Below are 21882 nucleotides of genomic sequence, written 5' to 3'. Positions count from 1 at the left end.
ATATTCTTCGTCAAAACCTCAGCCAAACCATATCAAACGACAAAGCTCAATCTTGCAACAAAACGAAAATATAGCAAAACTAAAGCGTCCACACTATCTAGTTGTTTTTGTACAGTTTTCCGGCATCAATCATGAAAGAGATATTGCTCTGATCAATGTTTGCATGTAGTCTTGTAAAGAAGAACTTGACATATTACAGAACGTTTCAAAAGTAGGTATCCTTATACTGAATGGTCAAAAAAGTCTTCCTTTAGCCTTCCGTTTTACTTTAGTATTATTGATCAATCTTAGAAATACGTATGTGTCTTGATTTGTAGGAATAGCCTTCGTCACGTGATGATCAACTTTTGCGAATTGGAATGTATGTTTCTTTTTATTTTGATACGCCAAAAGCATTAAAAACTTTTATATAACGAGATAAAGTAAGTCAAACATTTCTGTCAACACTCTTCGTCTACACAGTCAAAACGGTGTACAAAAAGTAGGGTCTAAACTAGGCTTTATGTTGCAGTGGAAACTTACTTTTCTAACCGTGTTTTTCTAAGGGGAAGGAATATTGCCCATGCAGCTTCAACAGCAGTTTGACTAATAATGTCCTCAAATCAGTACTTTTTGAGAAGCAATCTGTAGTTACTACCCTGTTACTTAAAAATCAAATGCATCATATCTGGCTAAGCGGCACAACGTCATATCTAACAACACTTTGAACAGAATAGAAACAATGATTGTGTTCTACTCAGATTTTCTAGACAACAATACTTTTCAGTTATCAAACAGAAAAAAAAATCAGTTTATGAGAGAATAATATGTTTCTGTTCGAGTATGATTGACAGTAAATCGTTTTACTGTGATATTGATTGACGGCTGAAATGCATTATTATATCAGCTTCTCCATAAGAATAGTCAATGACGTTGTATGTTTATCTAGTCTATTTAAAAAAAAAAACGAATAATTGTTAAACGACGAAAGATAATAAAGGTTAAATATTAGTATGGATATAACAAAACGTATGTATCAATCATAAACTTTGTGTAGTACAGAAAATTTTTATTATTGATGAGAACCAAATTCAATTCAACGCAATACTAAAATTACTTCCCAATGTGTCCAAATTCATACTTTTCTCAACGAAATAATCAAAAGCTAATAAGGCATTCAATCACTTATCGGGTTCTTGATATGGATTTTATCTTTCATATTGTGTTACAACAAAGGCATCAGAAAAAAAATGTGAAAACTAGCATTGTAAAGGAATTAAACCGAAAAAGACCGCGTCATTACCGATAGAAAGAAGTTGAATCAATAGAGAACCACTCCGTCATCATACTTTGTCTACAAATCAAACAAATCCTAGTTCACACCAAATCGAAACTACAAAAATTTCGAGCGGCAAAGAGTACGTTCCTGTATACGACCATTTGGACCGTATACACACGCAATATTAAAAATGCTAAACGAGAAATTGATTACTGGTTGGCCGGTCACCTTGTTGGGATACCGAGAACTATCGGTAGGTACCCATAAAAGCTAAAACAAATAATAGGCGGTACCATAACCGAAGATTTATTGGGTCCTAGGATGCCTTATACAGCCTAGAAAATTGGACTGCCTAGGGGCAAGTCTAGTGAGATCGTGTCCACTTTAGGTATTTACTTTTTGACGACTATTAAAAATAGAAAACTGCGATGCTACCGCCTTTTAATGGGTTTCTGATTGTAGCAGTGTTAATAACTGTGATCAAGTTTTTTTTTATATAAAACTATCAAAGTTTCAATAAAGTCTCAAAAGCATTAATTATTGTAAATCACTAATGTTCAAAATTGTCGTTTGGTATAGTAGCAATAAGGTCGTGGTAAATGGTATTTACTGAGAGAGGGACTGATGATTTTTGCAGCTCAAATTATTTTTTGCATTTAAGTTAACCGCTGAAAAATTGCTCAAAATTCCACACAACGCCACAGTTTATATTTTCACTTTGTAGTTCTTTTTTGGACTTTCCATCCTACAATGAATTTGGAGTAGAAAAGTGTAGAAAAGTATCGCTTTCCGGACTTGTGTTAAGTTTTCCTAAGAGAGGCATTTGGCACAAAAACAAGCTCATGAAGATTTCAGAGGCTTCTAGCAATACAAAATGGCTTCTAGAGCCATCTAACACATTAAAAAGAGTCTTGACTAGCTTAGGAAGGTTTCAGAGGCTTCTTGCAATATAAAATGACTTCTAGAAACATCTTCGTCTTAACAAGCTTTAGAAGGTTTTACAGGTACAACAACGATCAATCAAAAATCACAATTAATTGTTATTAATATCTATAATTAATTTAAAAAAACAGCTAACAAGACTTCTTGGTTGAATAATAATGTTGGCTGAAAATCTACCGCCGCAATTTACAACACACCATCATAAACTAAAAGTACAAATAAATGTGACAGTTTTGGCTAATACAACGTGATTTATGATAATTATAGCTTTTGATCTTGTTTTAGTTCAATCTCAAAACAGTTTACGATCCCACGCCAGGATGAAATCCGAGGAAATGTAAATAATTTTTTCAATGTTAACGCCGGAAAATATGCAAAAGAAAATAAATTGACAGACACTGATTGATTGAATATGAAAACTTTGATATTTTTAACTAACACCATGCCGAGCCAGCATGACTGCCTATTTTAGGTTTGTGAATGAATGAAGAAAACCGTTTTTGTCGTAATGAATCCTTAAGCAAACTTGTGTAAAAGATCAATATTTAAATTGAAATTCTTTGTGCCGTTAACGTAACGTTAAATAACATAAAGGATATCTATCACCTGTCGTAAAGGATGACAGGCTGAAGCTAACCAGTTAGCATATAAATGATTGTATGATCAAGTTGGTCAATAGACAAGGTTGAAAAAAGTCATTTATATGCTCGTTATAAATGAACGCCTGTCGGTCTGAGGATTATTCATCTAACCGTGGGGGTTCTGGAAATCTTAGGGGGCGCTAATAGAAAATAAATAAAATAAACGATGGCTGACTCAAAAGAGTAATTCCAGCCCCCAGATGCTGCTGCCAACGATTTACATATGCTAGCGGTTCGGTGAAGAGACATTAATAGTGCAAGTTAACACTGTTGCAGGGCCGGACAGGTTTCTTTTAACTGGTTTATAGACGAGAAACCGTAATGATAATGAAGATTACAACAAGCGAACGGTAGAAGATGTTAAATGAAGAACCATTAATCTCTCTCTATATTCAACTCGACTAAATCTTATCTAGGTAAATCTAAAATGCAGAGCGGTGATGATGGTAATCTTCCATGATACAGAGTGAATCACAAAATGCATGACAGTACTTGATTTCTTAACCTTTCTACAAGAGCAGTTTCTCTTTATAGGTCAATTTGGGACTCTGTTTCGTTGTTAACAGAAATAATTGAGACAGCAAAATTTCGGGTAATTTCCAATCGCCCTGTATCTCCGTAATGCCTTCACAGAGTCGGTTGAATAAAAAGTCTACAAGTTCTTATAGAATCAGGTCCTCAGATTGATTTTCAAGATGAGTTATTTTTTCATAAATATACAGAGTAAAGAAAAATTCACTCCAAATTTCTTGCATTTCAACACATATCTCGGAAGTTTGCTGGTTTTTCAATTGTTGCAAATGAACATATACGGTATGTTCTTTTTTATAACTTACCCTGTATCTCACCTGATGTGGTGATGGAGAGTACTCTCCATACCAATCATGGTATGGAGAGTACTCTCCATCACCATTATAGTATTGACTTGGTTAATTTAACATTTCTATTCTAAAACCTTTACTTATTACTTACCCTGTATAGGCGTGTGCAAGTCGTTTTTATTCAAAATCACTCTTTGGCTATTCTGAAAGAAACAGTTTTCCAAAACCTTTTTTATTCATCAAATTCGATAAAAGCATTTTAGAGAGTTGAAAATGAATAAAAATTTTGATGTTTTGCTTATTTCAGTAAGCAGTTTAGATGACTCTCGGCTACAAATCTTTCTGTATGATTATGTATTTCTGATGATACTCCTTGGATATTCTTAATTAAACTACATGACAACTGCAAGGTTCAACGTCGATAAAACAAAATAACTATGTTCAATGACCTTTTTAGCTTATTTTTGGACGCAAAACATTGCTTACAAATAATGTAAAAAATTGTTGGTTCAACCTTTTCTCGCGCTCCTAAAAGTTGGTCGGTATATTTATGGAACTCCCTATATAGAGCAAAAGATTGGTATTCAATAATAAAGCATCTTATTTCAAGATAAATATGCCATATGTTGACAAACGCTGTGATTTAAGCTACAGGGTGTCTAAGTTTTTAATTTTATTGAAATGCAAGTTTTGGTTAATTTGAACAGTTAGAGTGAAAATATTCCAGTGGTCAGGCAAATCAAAGCGTCAGTTTGAGCATTTACTTTAATTTAGAAAAAATATATTTTGAGTAAATTTGGTTTGTTGTTAATAAATTTCGAATTATTTTCTGTGAAAATAATATTTCATTGAATACTTTCTTAAACTGTTAAACAACACAATTTTCTTTCTGCTTTATTTTAACCCAACTGACCATATCTTAATACGAATCGGCATATTCTGCATCCAAGCTGTATTTACGCTCTATACCAGAAGATGTAAAGCCGTTTTAAGGCTGACTTACTCGGTCGTTTTCTTATCTTCAAGGCTTATGGCTCCGGCTTGTTTGTTAAGATATATCTCGAACCGTATTCCGCCCTACGAGAGGCTACAACCCATTATAAAGCGACAGGCAATAAGAGTAAAGAAAAATTACGAGTTGTCGTATCTTTTTCCGATCCACGGACACTGTCAATAACGCCAATAGATTTGCCGTTGGAGGTTCAATGGTACATGGAATGCGCGGTAAGTGAACCTACTAGATGATAGAAATTGGGGAAATACGGCTCTCTGAGAGTACTAAAATAAATAACCGACGCTCTCCAAAGAGTGTACTGACAGACTAAGTTGGCGAGGGTAAATATTTTGATTCTTAAAATACACAATGTCATTACAGTTTTATTAATACGTATCGCAAGCAAAAGAGCGTGTAACATAAACTCCAGGATGTTTATTGTACATCGTTCAAACTAACACGCTGCACGATCAAAAGATTCGATTTTTAACTGGAATACCTGACAAAAATGAGTATCCACATGTAATGTTTAATAATAAACAAACATAAGTTGTAAGATGCTGTGCTGATAGGTAATCAACTACACATTTAAGCCTTAAGTCATTTGATACATTTTATAACAGAAACATATTTTTTTCAGTAGTTTCTGTCAAAACTTTAGTGTTTTTTTCAAATAATAAAAATAATTCGTATAGTTCTCAAAAAATTACATTATCGAGACTGCCATGTTTTTGAGATACCTACAGGATTCCAAAGCCTTACTTAGTCTTTTAGGTAGTATACATTTTTCTTTATAGACTTCAGAGTCTTAATCTAAGATATTTGAATTATATAGATATTTATTAACGTTTTACATCTTTAGTCTTTACACATGGTGGTGAGCAACTACAATATGGTATTTGTTCAGTGTTAGTACTTTTTATACTTTTGAACTTTTTCACCGTTTTCGAGTTATTTAAGAGAACATAAAGGTTTATCAATATTTAGAGTAAGTACTTCATGCAATGCTTAAAAATTATCCCTCCTTGAGTTCTTGAGTTACTAGTTGTAAACGATGATAAATAAGAAAATAAATATGAAAGGGACAACTTTCTAAAGTTTTTAAGAAATGAATCCCAAGAAGAGACAAGAAAAATTGACTTTGAAAAGAGGAAAGAGGAAATAAGAGGAAATTTTCCTAAACTTTCTGTGTGTTTCTATTTCGTTTTTATCTGTTTAGTTCCCTCTCTAACTTTTATCACCCCAACGGGTTTCCATGAAAACGACATACAAATTATCTGTATGGGGGTATGTATCAGGGTAGTTGTTAATATTTTACCCGATAGCTAACTCTGTTAATTTTGATCTGACAGCATAGAAGATACTGAATCGCCAGAATCGGATGTCAAAATAGGCAAATAGTCCGGCAAGTCAATTCCCATGAAATTTAACTGTTCTTCAACTTTTTGACTTTGAAAATTGAGTAGAATGACTGCAAATGATCCAGTAAGTCAACTTTTATAAATTTTTCACATTGAAAAATGACTAGAAACATAGTCTTAAATCACTGTTGCGCGGTAAGTTTGTTTAATATGTATAATTAAAATTTATCTAGAAATGCAGTAGCCAATCGTATACAACTTTCATATTTAAAGTTCTAAAACTAAAAATAAAGCTTGTAATGGGGTGGATTAAATTCAATCACACATTTGCAAAAAAATAGTTAAATTCGTTTTATTTTTTATTGTTATTTGTTTTTTTTTTTCTTCAACAGTCAACATGTGCCTTATTACTACATATTTTATTACCGAGCTTATTACTTCTTTAACCTTATTCCTTCTAACTTAAATACAAGTTTAGTAATAATAGTACAATTAGTGTTATTATTGCTAGTATACACATTTTCAAAAACGACTGATGTCAGTGTTATCGTCGTTCAGATTAGGTTTATTAGAAGTCGGTTTATTTGTAGTCAACAAATTATCAAATAAAAAAAATTTTATGTTTGTCATTTAAAAAACTTTTTAATACTTTTTAACAATGATTTATTGGGTTTTGAGCATTCCGTATAATTTTCTTTTGACGGTTTTGCAGCAACTTTTTAAACAAACCCTTTTTAACATGACAAAACCCAGAAATTAAGAATAAAAACGCGAACCCAGGTATGCAAGAATAAAATTATTTTAGTGTAAGATTTAACATAAAATTGTAAGTCTCTCAAAAAACGAACGGTATATGACATATTTTGTTATGTTTTCTTGGTTTTTGGTCAATAACCAAACCAAGGAAAAAAAATAAAAACCAAGAAAAATTTTAGTTCTTGCATACCTGAGTTCGCGTTTTTATTCTTATTATAATAAAAATATACGAGATGCTCAGAACCCAAAAAATCATTGTTAAAAAGTGTAAAAAAGTCCATGGCAAATATACCATTTTTTTTATTTGATATATTTTTTTGATAATCTCGTTATGTTTTCTTGGTTTTTGGTCAATAACCAAATCAAGAAAACATAACAAACTATTACATAAAATTGGTCAAAAAATTTTAAAGCTTAAATTTTTAATTTTTTTGCTCTTTTTAACTTTAAACATATGACATTATACAACATAAAATATGTCTAAAATTCGACATAAAATCCAAAAATGTGTAGAGCAAAAATACCCAATTGCACCAACCTTTTTATGAGATGTTAAAGCGAAGAAAAAATGAGTGCGGAAAACTTCTACTACTACTTCTTCGCACTCATTTTATTTTTCAAAAAAAAAACATTTAAATATAAAAACCATAACTGTTTATTTGATTTCTCAATTAAAAATACACTTTTAATCATCTTTGCAAACAAAGGCTTTTATTTTAGTAATTTTTCTAAATATACATTTTCGTTCAATTTATTGAAAATTGATACTCGTAGGAAAAATGTTGTATCTAACACATGCGGAAAGCGACTTTCCCGCCCTTTAACTGCTAAAAAGTATCACTTTCCGCACTTGTTAAGTAAATAAGTATTTTTTCCACTACTAACATAATAAACATACCATTATTGACCGATTGGTAGACTTGAGAAATTAGTTTTCTCTACCTTAATGGTCATTGTTGACCTAGGTCAAAAATAGAGTCTAATCTCTAGTTCTAGTCTGGCACAAAAACGACAAAAAAGGAAATATTATTGAAATAGATAAATAATAATGTCAATGTCCATTAAGACATCTGACATATGAAATATACTTGACTTGACAGAGACAAATAAATTAGGTTGTCCAGCGCTTACTATACTAGAAAGCCTAGAAGGTGCTTGTCAAAAATTCCAATATGGCGGGAATAGTGGTGACAGTTTGTATTGTGGAAATTTAGTTTTTTGAAGATTAGATGAATTTTTACGGTTTAAAATCAAGATTTGCGAAAGTTATTTTTGTTTGCTGCCGTTCATAAGTTTTTCAAGCCACATTGTAACAGCAATTCAGGAAAAAGACCGACCGTGTCAGTTTTTTACTTTACAAAAAACCGGATCTAACTCAACAGTGGTTGAACACTTTGAAGTGGGATGATTTTACTCCAACACTATACTCAATGGTAGGTACAAGTGCTTTCTAGTACAGTAAGCTTACTAGGTACTTGTTACATGCACAGGTATGTGAGTTACATTTTAAAGCATCCTTCATTGTGAGAGCAACAAAAATAACTTTGAATGAATGTTCTTGGTAATAACATAAGAACCATTTACCAGTTTTGCTTACCTAGTTTCAAGGATTTACAGATTTTCTTACATTGAACAGTGTTTAAACTAGTTTGCTGTGTGTTGTGTTGTACTTTCCAGGACAAATGTTCTAACCAATTTGTTGGACTGCCAAAGGCTGGACTTGATTGTGTATAAAAAAGCTCTATCTATACATATCTGGATCAGAAATGAACATTTTTTTGATTTTTCACTCACAACTTGCAATCAATTACACAAAACAATTAAAAAAATACATATTTCTTACTGCATCTGCATACGTTTGTGTATAAAACGAGAACCGCTAACGCCGCCATTAAAAGTGGCATTTTAGGCTTTCTTGTATAGAGGGCGGTGGGTTGTTCATGCTCTTCATGTGGTTGTTTTTTTGTTATCTTAAATTTTTAAATTTTCAATAAAAGGACCATCAAAAATATTGTTAATAGTGGAAAAAATGCTATATTATCCACGGTTTAGACAGGTTTTATTAACCTTATGTCTTCAATCCCGGGGCACAAAGCGACACAACTTGACATACAGTCAATAAAAGCTTCTGTCTAAACCTTGGTTAATAATATACTATTAGATAAGTTGCGGGTTGAGGCGGTTTACTGTGGTGCACCATGTTTAGTATGATTAACCCCCTTTAGAGTATGAGCTTTATCTGTATAACAGGTACAGGAGGGAACTTATTTTCTTTAAAAATCAAAGTTAAATATAATAATTGTCAAATTTTAAACTTTGAAATAAAAAAAAGGAATTACAGTTGATGATCAACCCATAAAAAGTCATAAGGCATTCGGTAAATTCATTAACTAGCTTTTCACTGAAACTGTTATGCTTAACATTTTTTAATTAAATAATAAAGGGCTGCCACGCTATAAATTTGTCAAGTAACTTTATGTTGGTTAAAGGGATTAGGTATACATTAATATTCACCAACCACCTGCACCGTCAAAAAAACTGGTCCTAAAACCAGGCAGAAAAGATACATGTGATTAAAACGAAAATTGTTAATGCCGTTATTAATATTCGGGGGACGACAATCGATGCAACCAATTCGACTAATTAAAAAACACCGCGACTATGTGGATATTAAATTAATAAATAATGGACCAGCAAGTGCATCGAAAATTCTTCATCTTTAAAACCAAAGGCTGAGTCGAATATCTGGTTTAAGATCTACATTATTTATATGATTGACCGACACGAACCCACCTGAACGGCCATCCAGTTTTTATAAGGGTCTTTTCTCATTTTCATGCATACGGCCATACCTAAATACATACCACAACCTTGTATTTCTGTAAATCATCGGCCTACAATGTTGTTAAGCAGGCCGAAGTTTCAGTGGTTTTATAATCAACTGATACTGCTGTTGTTTTTTAAACGTTTCGAAAATTGTTAGGCAGACGAAACTAATTGAATTCGATCTTATCAAAGAGAACGGTTTGGTTTAGTCAAGTCCAAGGTCGAACAAGATAAAGATCACTACAAAACAATCATCGTGGGCCCGAAATAAAACCTCGTTAACCGCTGTCAGAAGCCCCAAACAAATGATGAGGAACAGAGCTGGAAATGAAAAATACCTGATCGCGTAAGGCGTTCTCAAGTTTTTAGCTTCATTTTTAGAATGTTTACCGAGCGTTTTCGCTGAAGCTTCAACTTCTGGTTACAGTATTCGGTTTTGTGTAAAAAAACTCGAATGCGCATATTTACGACTTCTAAAACAGTTTGTGCACATGTCGTGACATACCAAATTGGTCACTCAGGCGTTCATTTAAAAATGTTCGAATACCTCTTTCAATCAGACTCGTTCTAGATTAACCACACTCACCGTTTTGTACGGGCCACAAATGGTCTTCTGATTAATTAATTTAGACGCGGAGAAAAGAAGCAATTCTTCTATGCCCTGGCCTGGTTATCCCCTTGATTTAACAGCCATTAACAATTTTACCTCCCATTGGGTCGGCTTTTTTCAAAGGAACCATATATTGCATTATTTTCGATAATTCGACCAGTTAGCCATTCAAATGTCCTTTAACCCCCCTTTGTTTTAACTGGAAACAAACGAATCTCAATCGGGCGGCTTCTTTGCCTATGCCACATGGACCAGGAGGGTTTTTAGTTTTTTTTAACGCAGTTGTATTGTTTTTTTGTCGCTTTTGTTTCTTGCCGACCCCATTATAAAAAGGAAATGCGAACGTGCGTCGAGGTGTTAATTAGGGTTGCTCAATGAATTCTTAACGTATTCCACTGTACATAATTCAAAGGGGATGTAAACACTTGGTTGGTTGACTGTTTTGAATTTCATTGAAGCAATAATGGATTATATCCGCATCCGTATTTTGTAATCAGTTCTAAAAGCCTGTTTTACAATTACTATCAGTCAATTAAGAGGCTTTTGTGTATCTGAAATAAGTGGTGTCTTGTAGTAGTAGTGTGGGGTGACTGAATAAGTATAGTAAGTAAGACTGAGAGGTCCTTTTCCTTCCTTCCTCCTCCATCTTACTACTTCTGATCTTCCTCACTCAGACTCCCTGACAAAACCCACTCCAAGAAAGACAGTTCCCTGCGGGAGAGTGTGGAGGCACCAAAGAGACGCCTCCTATAATAAACGACCACAGATGACAGACTCCTAATACGATGTATCTTTTTGTGAAAAAGCTACAACAAATTTCTAGTCTCAGTTCCAGTTTCCAGACCACAGTTGCCTGTCAGAACCTCACCAGAGTACCATGTTGCATTGGCGCCTTTGGTGATTCCAATCAATTCAATTTCCTGCGAACAGTGCGAACCCCATATGTGCTGGAATCCAGACTAAGTTTACTTGCTTCTGTTCTGCCATTTTGTTCAGGGCATCTTAGCAGTCTGCTGCCCACCTTAGTATTGGCTGTCGGAGCAAATTAATATCGATTATTCCCTCCAGTCCTTCTCTAACATTCTTGCTTGTGGCAACCTGTAGGATTACATGTAATTCTGTCTCAAAGACTCGTCGTCGAGTTTCCTAGAGAAAAGGATACCTCTTGTTGGTGTTTTTTCAGGTATACCATCTCCACGGCTAAAATAAGTAACTAAAATTTAGGTAAGGAAAAGTTATGGGTGTAGCAATTTAATATTGAAAATATGTAGTAAATCAGCAGAACTAATTGATGAATGAATCAAAAATAATATTATTCGTAAATAATTCCGTCCGTTTCTTAAAATCGCCTCTTAAAAACTGTCCATTTGATTGAACACTTTATACATTAAGGACATATTGCAAATATCCTCTGATCCTGCTGCACTTGACTTGATAAAATCCTTTTTCCTTGAGAAAACATTTTGTTTTTAGTTTCAGCTGGGTACTTACTCCATTTCCTTCTATTCTATTCTCTTGATCTCATCAATTTCCTTATTTCTTATTCCAAGCACCTTTTATTCCTGTAAGTGTCACCTTTTATATCCCATAGACGTCTCATTTTTCTTGATCTCTTCCGATATTCTTGTACAAATTATAAGGTTTTGTTTAATCCAACGAGACATTCTTGAAATTTGAAACGCGACAACAAATAACAATCAAAATAACCTCTATATTTTCCCTTTTGTAATCAAATTAGTGGTTTAATCTCAATTTTGCAGTTAAAACTCTTTTTATTTGTTACCATTTTCAAATTATTTGCAAAATAATTGGGAAAAATCATTTCAAAAAGTGTTTCCTATGATGATTGTGTTACAAATCACTTTGTACATTCAATTAGCTTTAAATGTTTCAACATTTTAAAGTGTAGTGAGACAGTAGTATTTTCAATTTTATAAATATATTATGATAAAGGTATTGGGAGTGGGGGAAAAAAGTCCCATTCAATACTGCTTTAAACACCTGTTGATATAATAATAATTATTGTATTGACGTTAAAACAAAGACATCGGATGTAAATTGAAGACGCCATGAACATTACACAGACGGTCTCCACAACAGAAAATGTAAACTAACTTTCTACCTGTTGCCTAATCTATTTCCGATTTCAAAACTTACGATTAGCAAATGAGAACTATTATTTGTTCAGCTTTAGTATGTTCCTAGAACTGTCGTCCCTTAAAAGACCAACCGGAATAACAGACGTCTGTCCTAAACTAAACTTCAGCTTATCACCAGGTAAAAAGGAAAGAGCAAAGACGTGTGATCCTTCAATTTGTCACCTCAGTGTTCATTGTTATCTCAAGCACGACTGTTTGTCTAGGATTATTTAGAGAACGTCAAAAAGGCATTACGAAGAAGATTAGCGGTTTATCGATAAAGACCCGCAAACATAGAGACGTCAGAGTTTATCTTTGGCCTAATATTATTACAAAAACCGTTTGACACTAAACCAAGTAAACTTACCAAGCATTTGCAGCCATCCCGAAGTAGTACAGCAACAGGAAAACGAAAGCACATATCAAATTTGGTAATCCGTCTCCTGATTTTAGTCCTGTAGGGTCTGGAATCCAACAAGAGGTCCCTATAGGTCCGGTAAAAGACCTCAAAGCCCATCCAGCACCAATAAGGAAGTAGCACAGCGACAGGGCCATTAAAGGAGGAGCACGGACCCTACCTCCTCCTAAGGAAAGGGTCATAAGGGACCCCAAACTGGTTACTATACATGCGAGCGCCCAAACTGTGATCCACACCTAAAAAGGACCATCAACTTTTAAAATTCACCGAGCATCGGGTCGTTATGGTTTTTTTATTGACTTCATATATCCAGTACGTTGACATAACTGGGCACTACCTAGCAAGCATTTTAATTTCGTCTTTGTTTATATAAAACCAGACGGAGTGGTCGTACTTAAAAATATTGAACCAGTTTTTACACAGCAGCCGTAACATGCAACGCTATGTATTTATTCCTAGAAATAAGCACCAAGAAATGATGGCTATGAGAACCATTTATGGAGGAATAAGTTATTTTTAGTTTTTATATCAAAAATTAATTGACTAGACTGTCATTAGTAGTGTTCATACGTAGCATTTTACTTGACCAATGTCACGTTTCAAAAGTTTTCAACTCCGTGTGTGTAGGTATAAATGATTGATTAAACGCTAAATGTGCGCTTTTAACGTCGCAAAGAATTTATTATTATTATTGGTAGTAACCAAGTCCGAATTGAACGAACAAGATAAAATACCTCGGTAAATCTTCTTTCGTTGTCGTCGAACATTCCGATGTTGGTGCAGGTAGCGGGTCCGCATCCCGGTAAACCGTTTTTGGCGGTTTGCGGAGAACACTCAAATTTCCTCACAGTGGGATCCACTGGAGCCCTAACGTCTATCACATCTTTAGGGCCTTCCATGCACATGTGCTCGTGATTGTTTTCGACGGGGAATCGGGAGCAGTTTAATGTTTCCGGCCATGAGAATCCAAAATCCTGAAAAAAGACAAATTATTTTTAACCACCAATCAGACAGATCATTTTATTGACATGATTAGACTTTAGTTAAAATCAGGCTAGTTGCATTAGAAGGTAAATAGGACGCTAGTATCCTATGGTCATGACTGTTTGGTTGTATTCTTTCACTTAACCTATAGCAGAAGGAGGTAGTCTGCAAAAACATGACCATCAATGAGGTTGTACCAACTGACTGGTCAGCAACCCTCTCAGAGTCCTCATACCTCCATCTTTCCCTCAACCTCAACTGTTTGGTTATCTTGGTGACAGTAGTACTTTTAATGGCCCCCCGAGTGGCCATCCCCCTCACCTGGGACGTTTAGTTAAGCTACGTAGTCGATTAAGGTGACAAAGGCCTTTATAGAATGATCAAATAAAATCCTTGATAAAATCTCGTCAGTAGAACAACAGCTTCATCTGAATGGACACCTAAATTCCAGAACTAACACCTTTGGATTTCTTTTCTGGGGTTGCCTAAAAGCTGTCTGTCAACAGAGAAATCAGGATGAAATTATTTTCCAAGAAAACAGACTGGTTTTAAAGTCTCAAAATTTCAAAGTTGGTTGTCTTATGGTTTTTAACATAAGAAAAAAAAAATTCTTTTGTGGTAATGAATTAGAAAACTAGAAATTACTAAAATTTGATGTAAGACTTCAAGGAAAGCTCTGATATTACAGAATGCAGTTTACATATTATTTTGGTGAATTTCCACAATTTAGCTATTATAACTTCTCAAATTGTCGCCTCATGTGTAAATCATAATCCTCGCTTATGACAATAACCTGTTACAGCTGTGTTACAGATCGTTATACTAAATATAAGTCGATAACTTACCCTACTTCCTTAAGTAATAAATACCATTTTAGAAACAAAGGGGACATACTTATAATATTTCCTAAAATCTAAATAGAAAACATAAAAATTAAAAATAGCATTTTGGTTAAAACGCAGATAATAAGACCTACAAAATATACTAACAGTTTTGATTTTGAGAAAAACTCAGTTGGGTCTGGATAGCCCCATAAAAAAGTAAAAAATCTTATCAGGACATTCAGCTAAATATTGATTTGTACTCGGATACTTATGGATTTCGGATAGTCATTCTGATAAAAAAAGTTTTAATCCATAGATTAATTTTTTAACTTTAAATCCAGGAACTTTGGATTTGTGTATTAGGATACATGCAATGTTAACAAAATTAAGTTTGCCATTGAGACTATGTTGATCAGGAGCTCAAAGCATCATGACTTCATGACAGAACTTGATCATAATTGGATAATTAAGTAGTTTTGGCTCTAATGACCGTATTTAAAAGTTCCAAAATACTATACAAAACTTGATTAGGATATTTACTAGAAAATATTCCATATTTTTTATGTGTCTAAAAAGGATATAAGTAAAGAAACTTATAATTTCTACCTAAAAAGGCGACGTTGACGTTACGATGACTGACTGATGAATTTTCATTTCATTTTAATACACTCCATACAGATGTTTGCATTTTACATCACAAAGAAAAATAAAGAAAGAGTCCTGTGTTTTTTGGTTTTGCCGAAAAAATTAATTATTAATTCAAAATTGAATTTATTTTATTACTTTCTCATGTGACTTATAGTAAATGTAATAATTTACTCCTCAATGATTTTTATTATTTCTAAGAAAATCTTTCTAATAGTCTCTAAAACCATCTATTGAGGTATAAAAATACCAGATTGTAAAAAGTGTTAGTGAGTATAATTTTATAATACATTGATTCACAAGGAATTTTGCTCAGATTAAGTAATGCTGATCCTATTTTATTATGTTTTATTACATGTAGGGTGAAGGAAATAATGAAATAAAGCTGTAAAATTATGTAATTAATTAGTAGGTAATAGGCAGGCACACATACACACACTGTTAATTGCAATATTTTCTTGTTAATAAAGTATATTAAAAAAGCCTGGTAAAAACCTTGGTAACAAAACCCCACTAAAAAATTTGAAGCATGAAAAAGGTGTTTAAATAACCTCAAATTGTCACTCCTTAACAAAAAACAACATGTTAACCAGTATGTAAGAAACCATTTTCTTTCACTAGTGGACTTATCAGCAAAACGTTAGTCTGAATACCTTATAATTAGATCTCAAGTTCTAAAAGATTTGCTGATGTGACCTTTTGTCTTTAGTTAGACAATACTACATACTTAAAAACCACAGAGACAGAAAATCACAAAAACCTACAGGGTGGTCAATATTTACCTTTTAGTCGGACAGATAGAAAATCTGGCAAAAGTTTGTTTTTTTAAATGGAGGTGTTTTATGGTTTGTAATTAAAGAACATTAACTTTAGAACAAATCCATGTCTACTTTTCCTACACCTAACTTCAACCGTTTTCGAGACCGTTTCTGACTTATTAACAGTTTTTCCTTAAAGTGTGTATAAAATCGTAATCTAAACTAATCTGAACATCTTTTTGTGCTTAATGACTAGTTAGTTGTCTTTTCTATAAGTACAACATGTTCTGACAGATATTTGTCAAATTCTGAATTAGTTCAAACTTCTGATTTTTGTTTGTAGTCATCGAGGGGTAAACCGCCGATAATTGTTTGTACACCAAAATGCCTTTTTGCATACAAAATCAAAATAACTTGAAATGCCTTTAAAATACCTCACAATACTACTTCAATTATTGCTCAAAATGCCTCCTAGTAATAATGCTTTAAAACCGAGCTTAAAACTGCCTAAAATGCCTCATATTACCTTGAAATGCCTTTAAATTATTTAAACTGCCTCAGAATCGAGCTCAGAATGCCTTCAAATGTTTACCTACTCATTTGTGGCATTTTTAAATTTAGTTAATTTAGGATTAATGATTAAAAAAAAAATGACTTCCTCAGGTTACCTGATTGCTATTCTAAATTTTGAAGACCCAAAAACTAAAAATATTTTTTTTTAAGTCACATTTTTAGGTTAGGTTAGGTGACAACGTAAAGGATTTTCCAGATTTTTGACTGTTTTTTCAAATTCCAACGAACAAAAATATTTTTTGTACGGTTGTCTAAAATTACGGGTTATATTTTGGAGTTTGAACGAATCTTCTAACTGTCATAGTAACCAAGCTAACACGTGTCAAATAAAAACACACAGAACTACGTCACGTAACTTTGATAATTCAATTTTTGATCTTGCAACTCTGTAAAGGCTAATTGACATTGTCAAAAACAGTCACGTGACCTTCAAAACGCCGTTCAAATTTTGAAAAATTGATAAATAAAATTTGGACAGTTGTAAAAACTTAAATTGGAAAATACACGTCACGTGACGGATAATTAAATTTTTGAGCTTGTAACACTGTAAAGACCAGTTGACATTGTCAAATACAGTCACGTGACCTTCAAAACACAGTTTAAACTTTGGAAAATTGATAAATAAAATTTAGACAGTTGTAAAAACGTAAATTGCAAAGTACACGTCACGTGACGTTGATCATGCCATTTTCAGCTTGCACCACTGTAAAGGCCAGTTGAAATCTGTCAAAATTAATCACGTGACCGTTAAAATGTGGTTTAAACTTTAAAAACTTGATAAGTTAAATGTAGACTATTTTAGATACACATCACGTGACTGATTATGCAATTTTAGAGCTTGTAACTTGTAACACTGTAAAGTCCGGTTGACCCCTGTCAAAAACCGTCACGTGACCATAAAAATGTAGTTTAAATGTTGGAAAATTGGTAAATTATTATAATAATTTGTAATGAATATTGTTTCCACTTGATATCATGTAACAAAGATTTTACCATAATAATTACATGTGCGGTCTATTTTATTCTATTGATGCACTATATTGTCTACTACAATGTATTCCTTAAAATATCGCAAAATTTCCTTTATTTAGGCTTTATTTCGCTCAAAATTCCAATGAAAATATCGCAAAACATTTTGAAATATAATAAACATAATACCTCAAAATCGAGCTCAAAATGCTGGTAATACTGGGAAAGTGCCTCATAGTAGGTACTTCGAATTACCTGGAGTGTGTACACCAAAATACTTCGGCAATCTACCCTTCGGTAACAGCCTACAGTTTTTTAATTTTGCAAATAAATCAGCTAAAGAGAGTCTAATGGAAACATAATATGATATTCAATCATTAACATTTTAAATTTTTTGATGTTTGCAATAACTTTTTTTTCCATTTTAGCATCCTGTTGCTCCTCGTGTAGCTCAAAAATGAAGATATTGTAGACAAATAGGACAAACAATTTCCGCCAATTATTTAAAATTAAAACCCAAACAGTACCCATCGTCTACTCATCTGATTGGTCGAATTGCACATGGTGCTTTAAGGTAACTATGACAACGGTAAGATAAATGAGTAGTGATTGGTTGGTCTTTCCTAATTAGTGTTATTGGAAAAGCCGGTTTTGGATTAAATTTAGTTTTTTTTTAAATTGTTGAATCTTACCTCTAATATTGGATTACACCTGGAGCGGACACTCTCACAAAGTCCCCGACAAGGTCCTATAGGATTCGCAACTTTTTCGGTACACATTGGTACGTATACGGAACACAAAAATAGTTTCAATTGCTGACTACATCCGTACTGGATCAGCGGTGAGAACGACTTGAGACTGAAATCCGCTTCTTGTTGACCCTCGTTACCACCTAAATTCGGCATTCCCGTCATGTTATAGCCCAATCCCTTGCACATATCGAGACGAATCGGTTCGCACGTTCTTAACACCAATTCAGCCGCGGCATTTCCATTCAGAACCAGAAAGGAAACGGTGAAAAACGCGAAAAACCCGAACGAATACATGGTGCACCAGGTACGTCGACCGAGCGCCCTCGACGAAGACCTTTTCGACGCGCTGAACTTGATCTCTAGGAGTCGAGTGAAGTCGCGTTCGCTTGTTTTCTTGCGGTTTACTCGAACTCGACGGCTCGACGCGGTTGGCCTGGAGGTCTGGAATGTACCGGCTACTTTCCGACGTTGCCAAGTTGTAGTGATACCCTAAAAATTATAAGAAAATTATTCAGACTTTGAGAATATTTAAAATTTAGTGCAATTAAAAACAAAACAATTTAAAACCCTTAACCTAAAACAAAAATTAAAATGAAAAAAAAATTAAAGAACATATAAGGTTAATAATAATGGTCAAAAAAGTAGAAAAAAAATTAAATAATTGGGCTGACTAAATGACCAAAAATTTGACAAAATACAAACAAATTATAAATAGAATTAAGAAGAAAAGAAAGAAAACAAATAATTATAATTACAAAAGAAAAGTGGAAGAATTGAAATGACTATTGGAAAAAAAATGACGATGATAAATATCACAGACACGGAGTAGCAGTTGCTGTCATCAGCTAAACATACTACAAGTATATGCTCCTACTGCAGATAAGCCGGAAGAAGAGAACGAGCTCTTCTACGAACAAATCAGACAAACGCTTGAATCACTAAAAACAAGAGATATCACTATCTATCTTGGAGACTTTAATGCGAAAGTCGGAAAAGGGAAGAGTGACAGGTACATAGGTGAATATGGATTGAGGACAAGAAATGAAAGAGGCGATAGATTGGTACAATTCTGTCAGGAGGAAGAGATGATAGTAACCAATACCTTGTACAAACTTCCAAGCCGACGACTCTACACATGGAAGTCCCCGCAGGACAAGGAACAAAACACGATAAGAATTCAAATAGACTATATCTTGATAAGCGCAAGATATAGAAACAATATTGTTACGATTTTCCCGTGGGTTCACACAAAGTCAATTTAACTCAACAATTAATAACTTTATTTACACTTCAAAGCACTCCGTACAATAATTAACTCAGCTATTAAAAACACTACTACAATTCCACAATTACTCCGCTATTTAAACTTTACCGCGTTCCCAAATTCACTACTACACTACTACACTACTTGTCGTCGACGACGCCGCTTCTTTTATATTCGCAAACCACGTTCTAGAATGACCGCGAAACGCTTCGCGGGTTGCCTTGACCATTCAAGAATCTTCCAGGGGGCGCTTCCTAACTGTGGCCTACGTTAATACGCGCCCGGCCAGATATTGCTGCGCATCGGTTTCATCCCGAAGCGAGCGCTCGTTAAGAAGTATCGAGCATAGTAGGCCCAGACCGTAACACTGCCCCCCTCTTAAAGCTGATCGTCCCGATCCGCTTCATCTAGTCCCTGGTATTTCTTGAGTCTGTCCAGATGGACAATTTTCATCTTGCCTTTGGGGCTGCGTTGGACTCTGTAGGCGACGTCGTTTAACCTTTTTACCACATTGTAAGGTCCCTCCCAGTGTCGTTGCCATCTTTGACTTAATCCTTTGCTTCTCCTGGGTTGAAACATCCACACAGCATCACCTTCCTTATAATTGCCACCAGTTGGTCTGTGGTCCAGTGTCATCTTCATACGGTTGTTGTTTGGTTTCATCTTCTCTCTCTCAAGTTCCCGAATTGTGATGGATCCCTTCTGTAACGAACACTGGTCACACCGTTTACACCATTCCTCAACGTCCTTTCTGAAGTTAATCCAGTAAAACCGATCTCCAAAGATTTTTTGTTTACTCCAAAGTGTCCTCCTCCGCGACTGTCATGTAGTTCTCGCAGCACATTCTCTTTGCAGGAATTGGGCACTATTGTTTGGTAAACAAAGCGTTTTCCGTCTGAACTTTCCCATTTGCGAGTAATTAAGTCATCTCGCAGTCGAAGCGAATTCCACTGTAACCAGTAACCCCTTACTGTTGGTCCATATCTGGAAATCTGTTGCCAATCCGGTTTCAAATCCTTCTCCAACCATCTTCTGATTACTTTCAAATCAGAGTCTGAGCGCTGTCCTTTCAATATGTCTTCCTTAGAAACGCTGCTCTTCATTCTTTTTGGAGCCTCTTTATCTGTCACCATCGCGATTTGACCAATCCTCCAACCATTATGAATTTGTCCTTTCCGGTACCTTAAATCACTATCCAAAGCTTGACGATCCTCTACATATCGCGGTAAATGTCTTTCTGGATTCTTCATTTCCTGCTCCTGGTTACGCCAGTTCTGCGGGGTCGGTAAACGAGACTGCTGTCTGCAATTCCATTGGTAATGTCCTTTACGTCCACAAGTATAACATGTAATGTTTCTTTTAACAGAAGAGTTCCGGTGATTTGTTCTAATGTCCTGATTTCGTCGGCACTGTGGGTTTGGAGAACAAGACCGCTGTCTGCAATTCCTTCTAATGTGTCCCGTACGTCCGCATCGATAACACTCCACTCTCGTGATCGGACGTGATCGTTCCAACTGTCTGAACTGACCATTTCCTAATGCTGCCATTTGTTGCACTAATTGGCCGAACATTGATTCAATTTTACTTATTGATGTAGCAACATGATCGGCTGGCGGTTCTCTTTCCTCTTGAATAGGCTCTGGCTTTAAATCATTGCACGCAGCTTCAATTTCCAGCGCTCGAATCAGTAATTCGCTGTTGTTGCTCCCTTTGAACATCTTCAGCCATTTCTTTACCTCCGGATCTCTAATCCCATCTACAAAATACTGTGCCACAAGTTCTTCTTGGATTTCATCCGGGACGGCTGGGTAAGCCAGATGCACAAGGCGACGAATTTCGGTTTCAAACTCTTCTAGATTTTCACCAGTTTTCTGCTGTCTTGACATTAATTGCGTTCGATACAGTCCTTTCTTATGTTGATCCCCATAACGACGTTCTAATGCAGCTACTAATGCGTCATAGTTGCTTTGTTGGGCGATAGGCAGAGTCTGTAACAGCTCCAATGCAGGTCCTCGTAATGCCACTATTAGTGCTACAGCCATTTCCTCGTTACTCCATCCATTTGCATTTGCAGCGGCCTCAAATTGGAGTTGGTACGTTGCCCATGAAGTTTGACCGTCGTATGTGGGAGGCTTGATCTTGTTGAGCCCGTTTCCGGTGATCACTGTAGAGCTGGGTCCTCTGCTGTCAATTTTCTGCTCTAAGTCGCGTAGCTTTATCTCAACATCGTTCTGAATTTTATTAATGTCGTCCCGAACATCATTAATGTCTTCCCGAACATCCTTTAATTTTTCCTCAACATCACACTCCATCTTTTTAAGACTATGGGTTACATACTCTTGGATTTC

At 34.8% G+C, this 21882-nt stretch overlaps 1 protein-coding gene across 1 annotated transcript in view; it reads right to left on the bottom strand.

Annotated features, from left to right (window-relative positions):
* Window positions 1-18756, bottom strand: part of LOC145732277 (frizzled-4-like) — a 41317-nt gene extending 22561 nt beyond the window's left edge. Inside the window, exons 1-3 of the mRNA XM_081984432.1 lie at window positions 18211-18756; window positions 13500-13739; window positions 12715-13001 (exon numbers count right to left, since the gene is read on the bottom strand). Coding sequence (XP_081840558.1) covers window positions 12715-13001; window positions 13500-13739; window positions 18211-18564 — 881 coding nt within the window. The 5' untranslated portion in view covers window positions 18565-18756. The remainder of the gene's footprint in view (window positions 1-12714; window positions 13002-13499; window positions 13740-18210) is intronic.
* Between the last annotated feature and the right edge of the window lie 3126 nt (window positions 18757-21882).

This window comes from Ips typographus, linkage group LG1 (genome assembly GCF_016097725.1).
Source record: "Ips typographus isolate SLU linkage group LG1, UJ_Ityp_2.0, whole genome shotgun sequence".
In the NCBI taxonomy this organism is placed as follows: Eukaryota; Metazoa; Arthropoda; class Insecta; order Coleoptera; family Curculionidae; genus Ips; species Ips typographus.
Note: the sequence above shows the minus strand (reverse complement) of the source record. Positions and strands in the feature narration are given on the sequence as shown.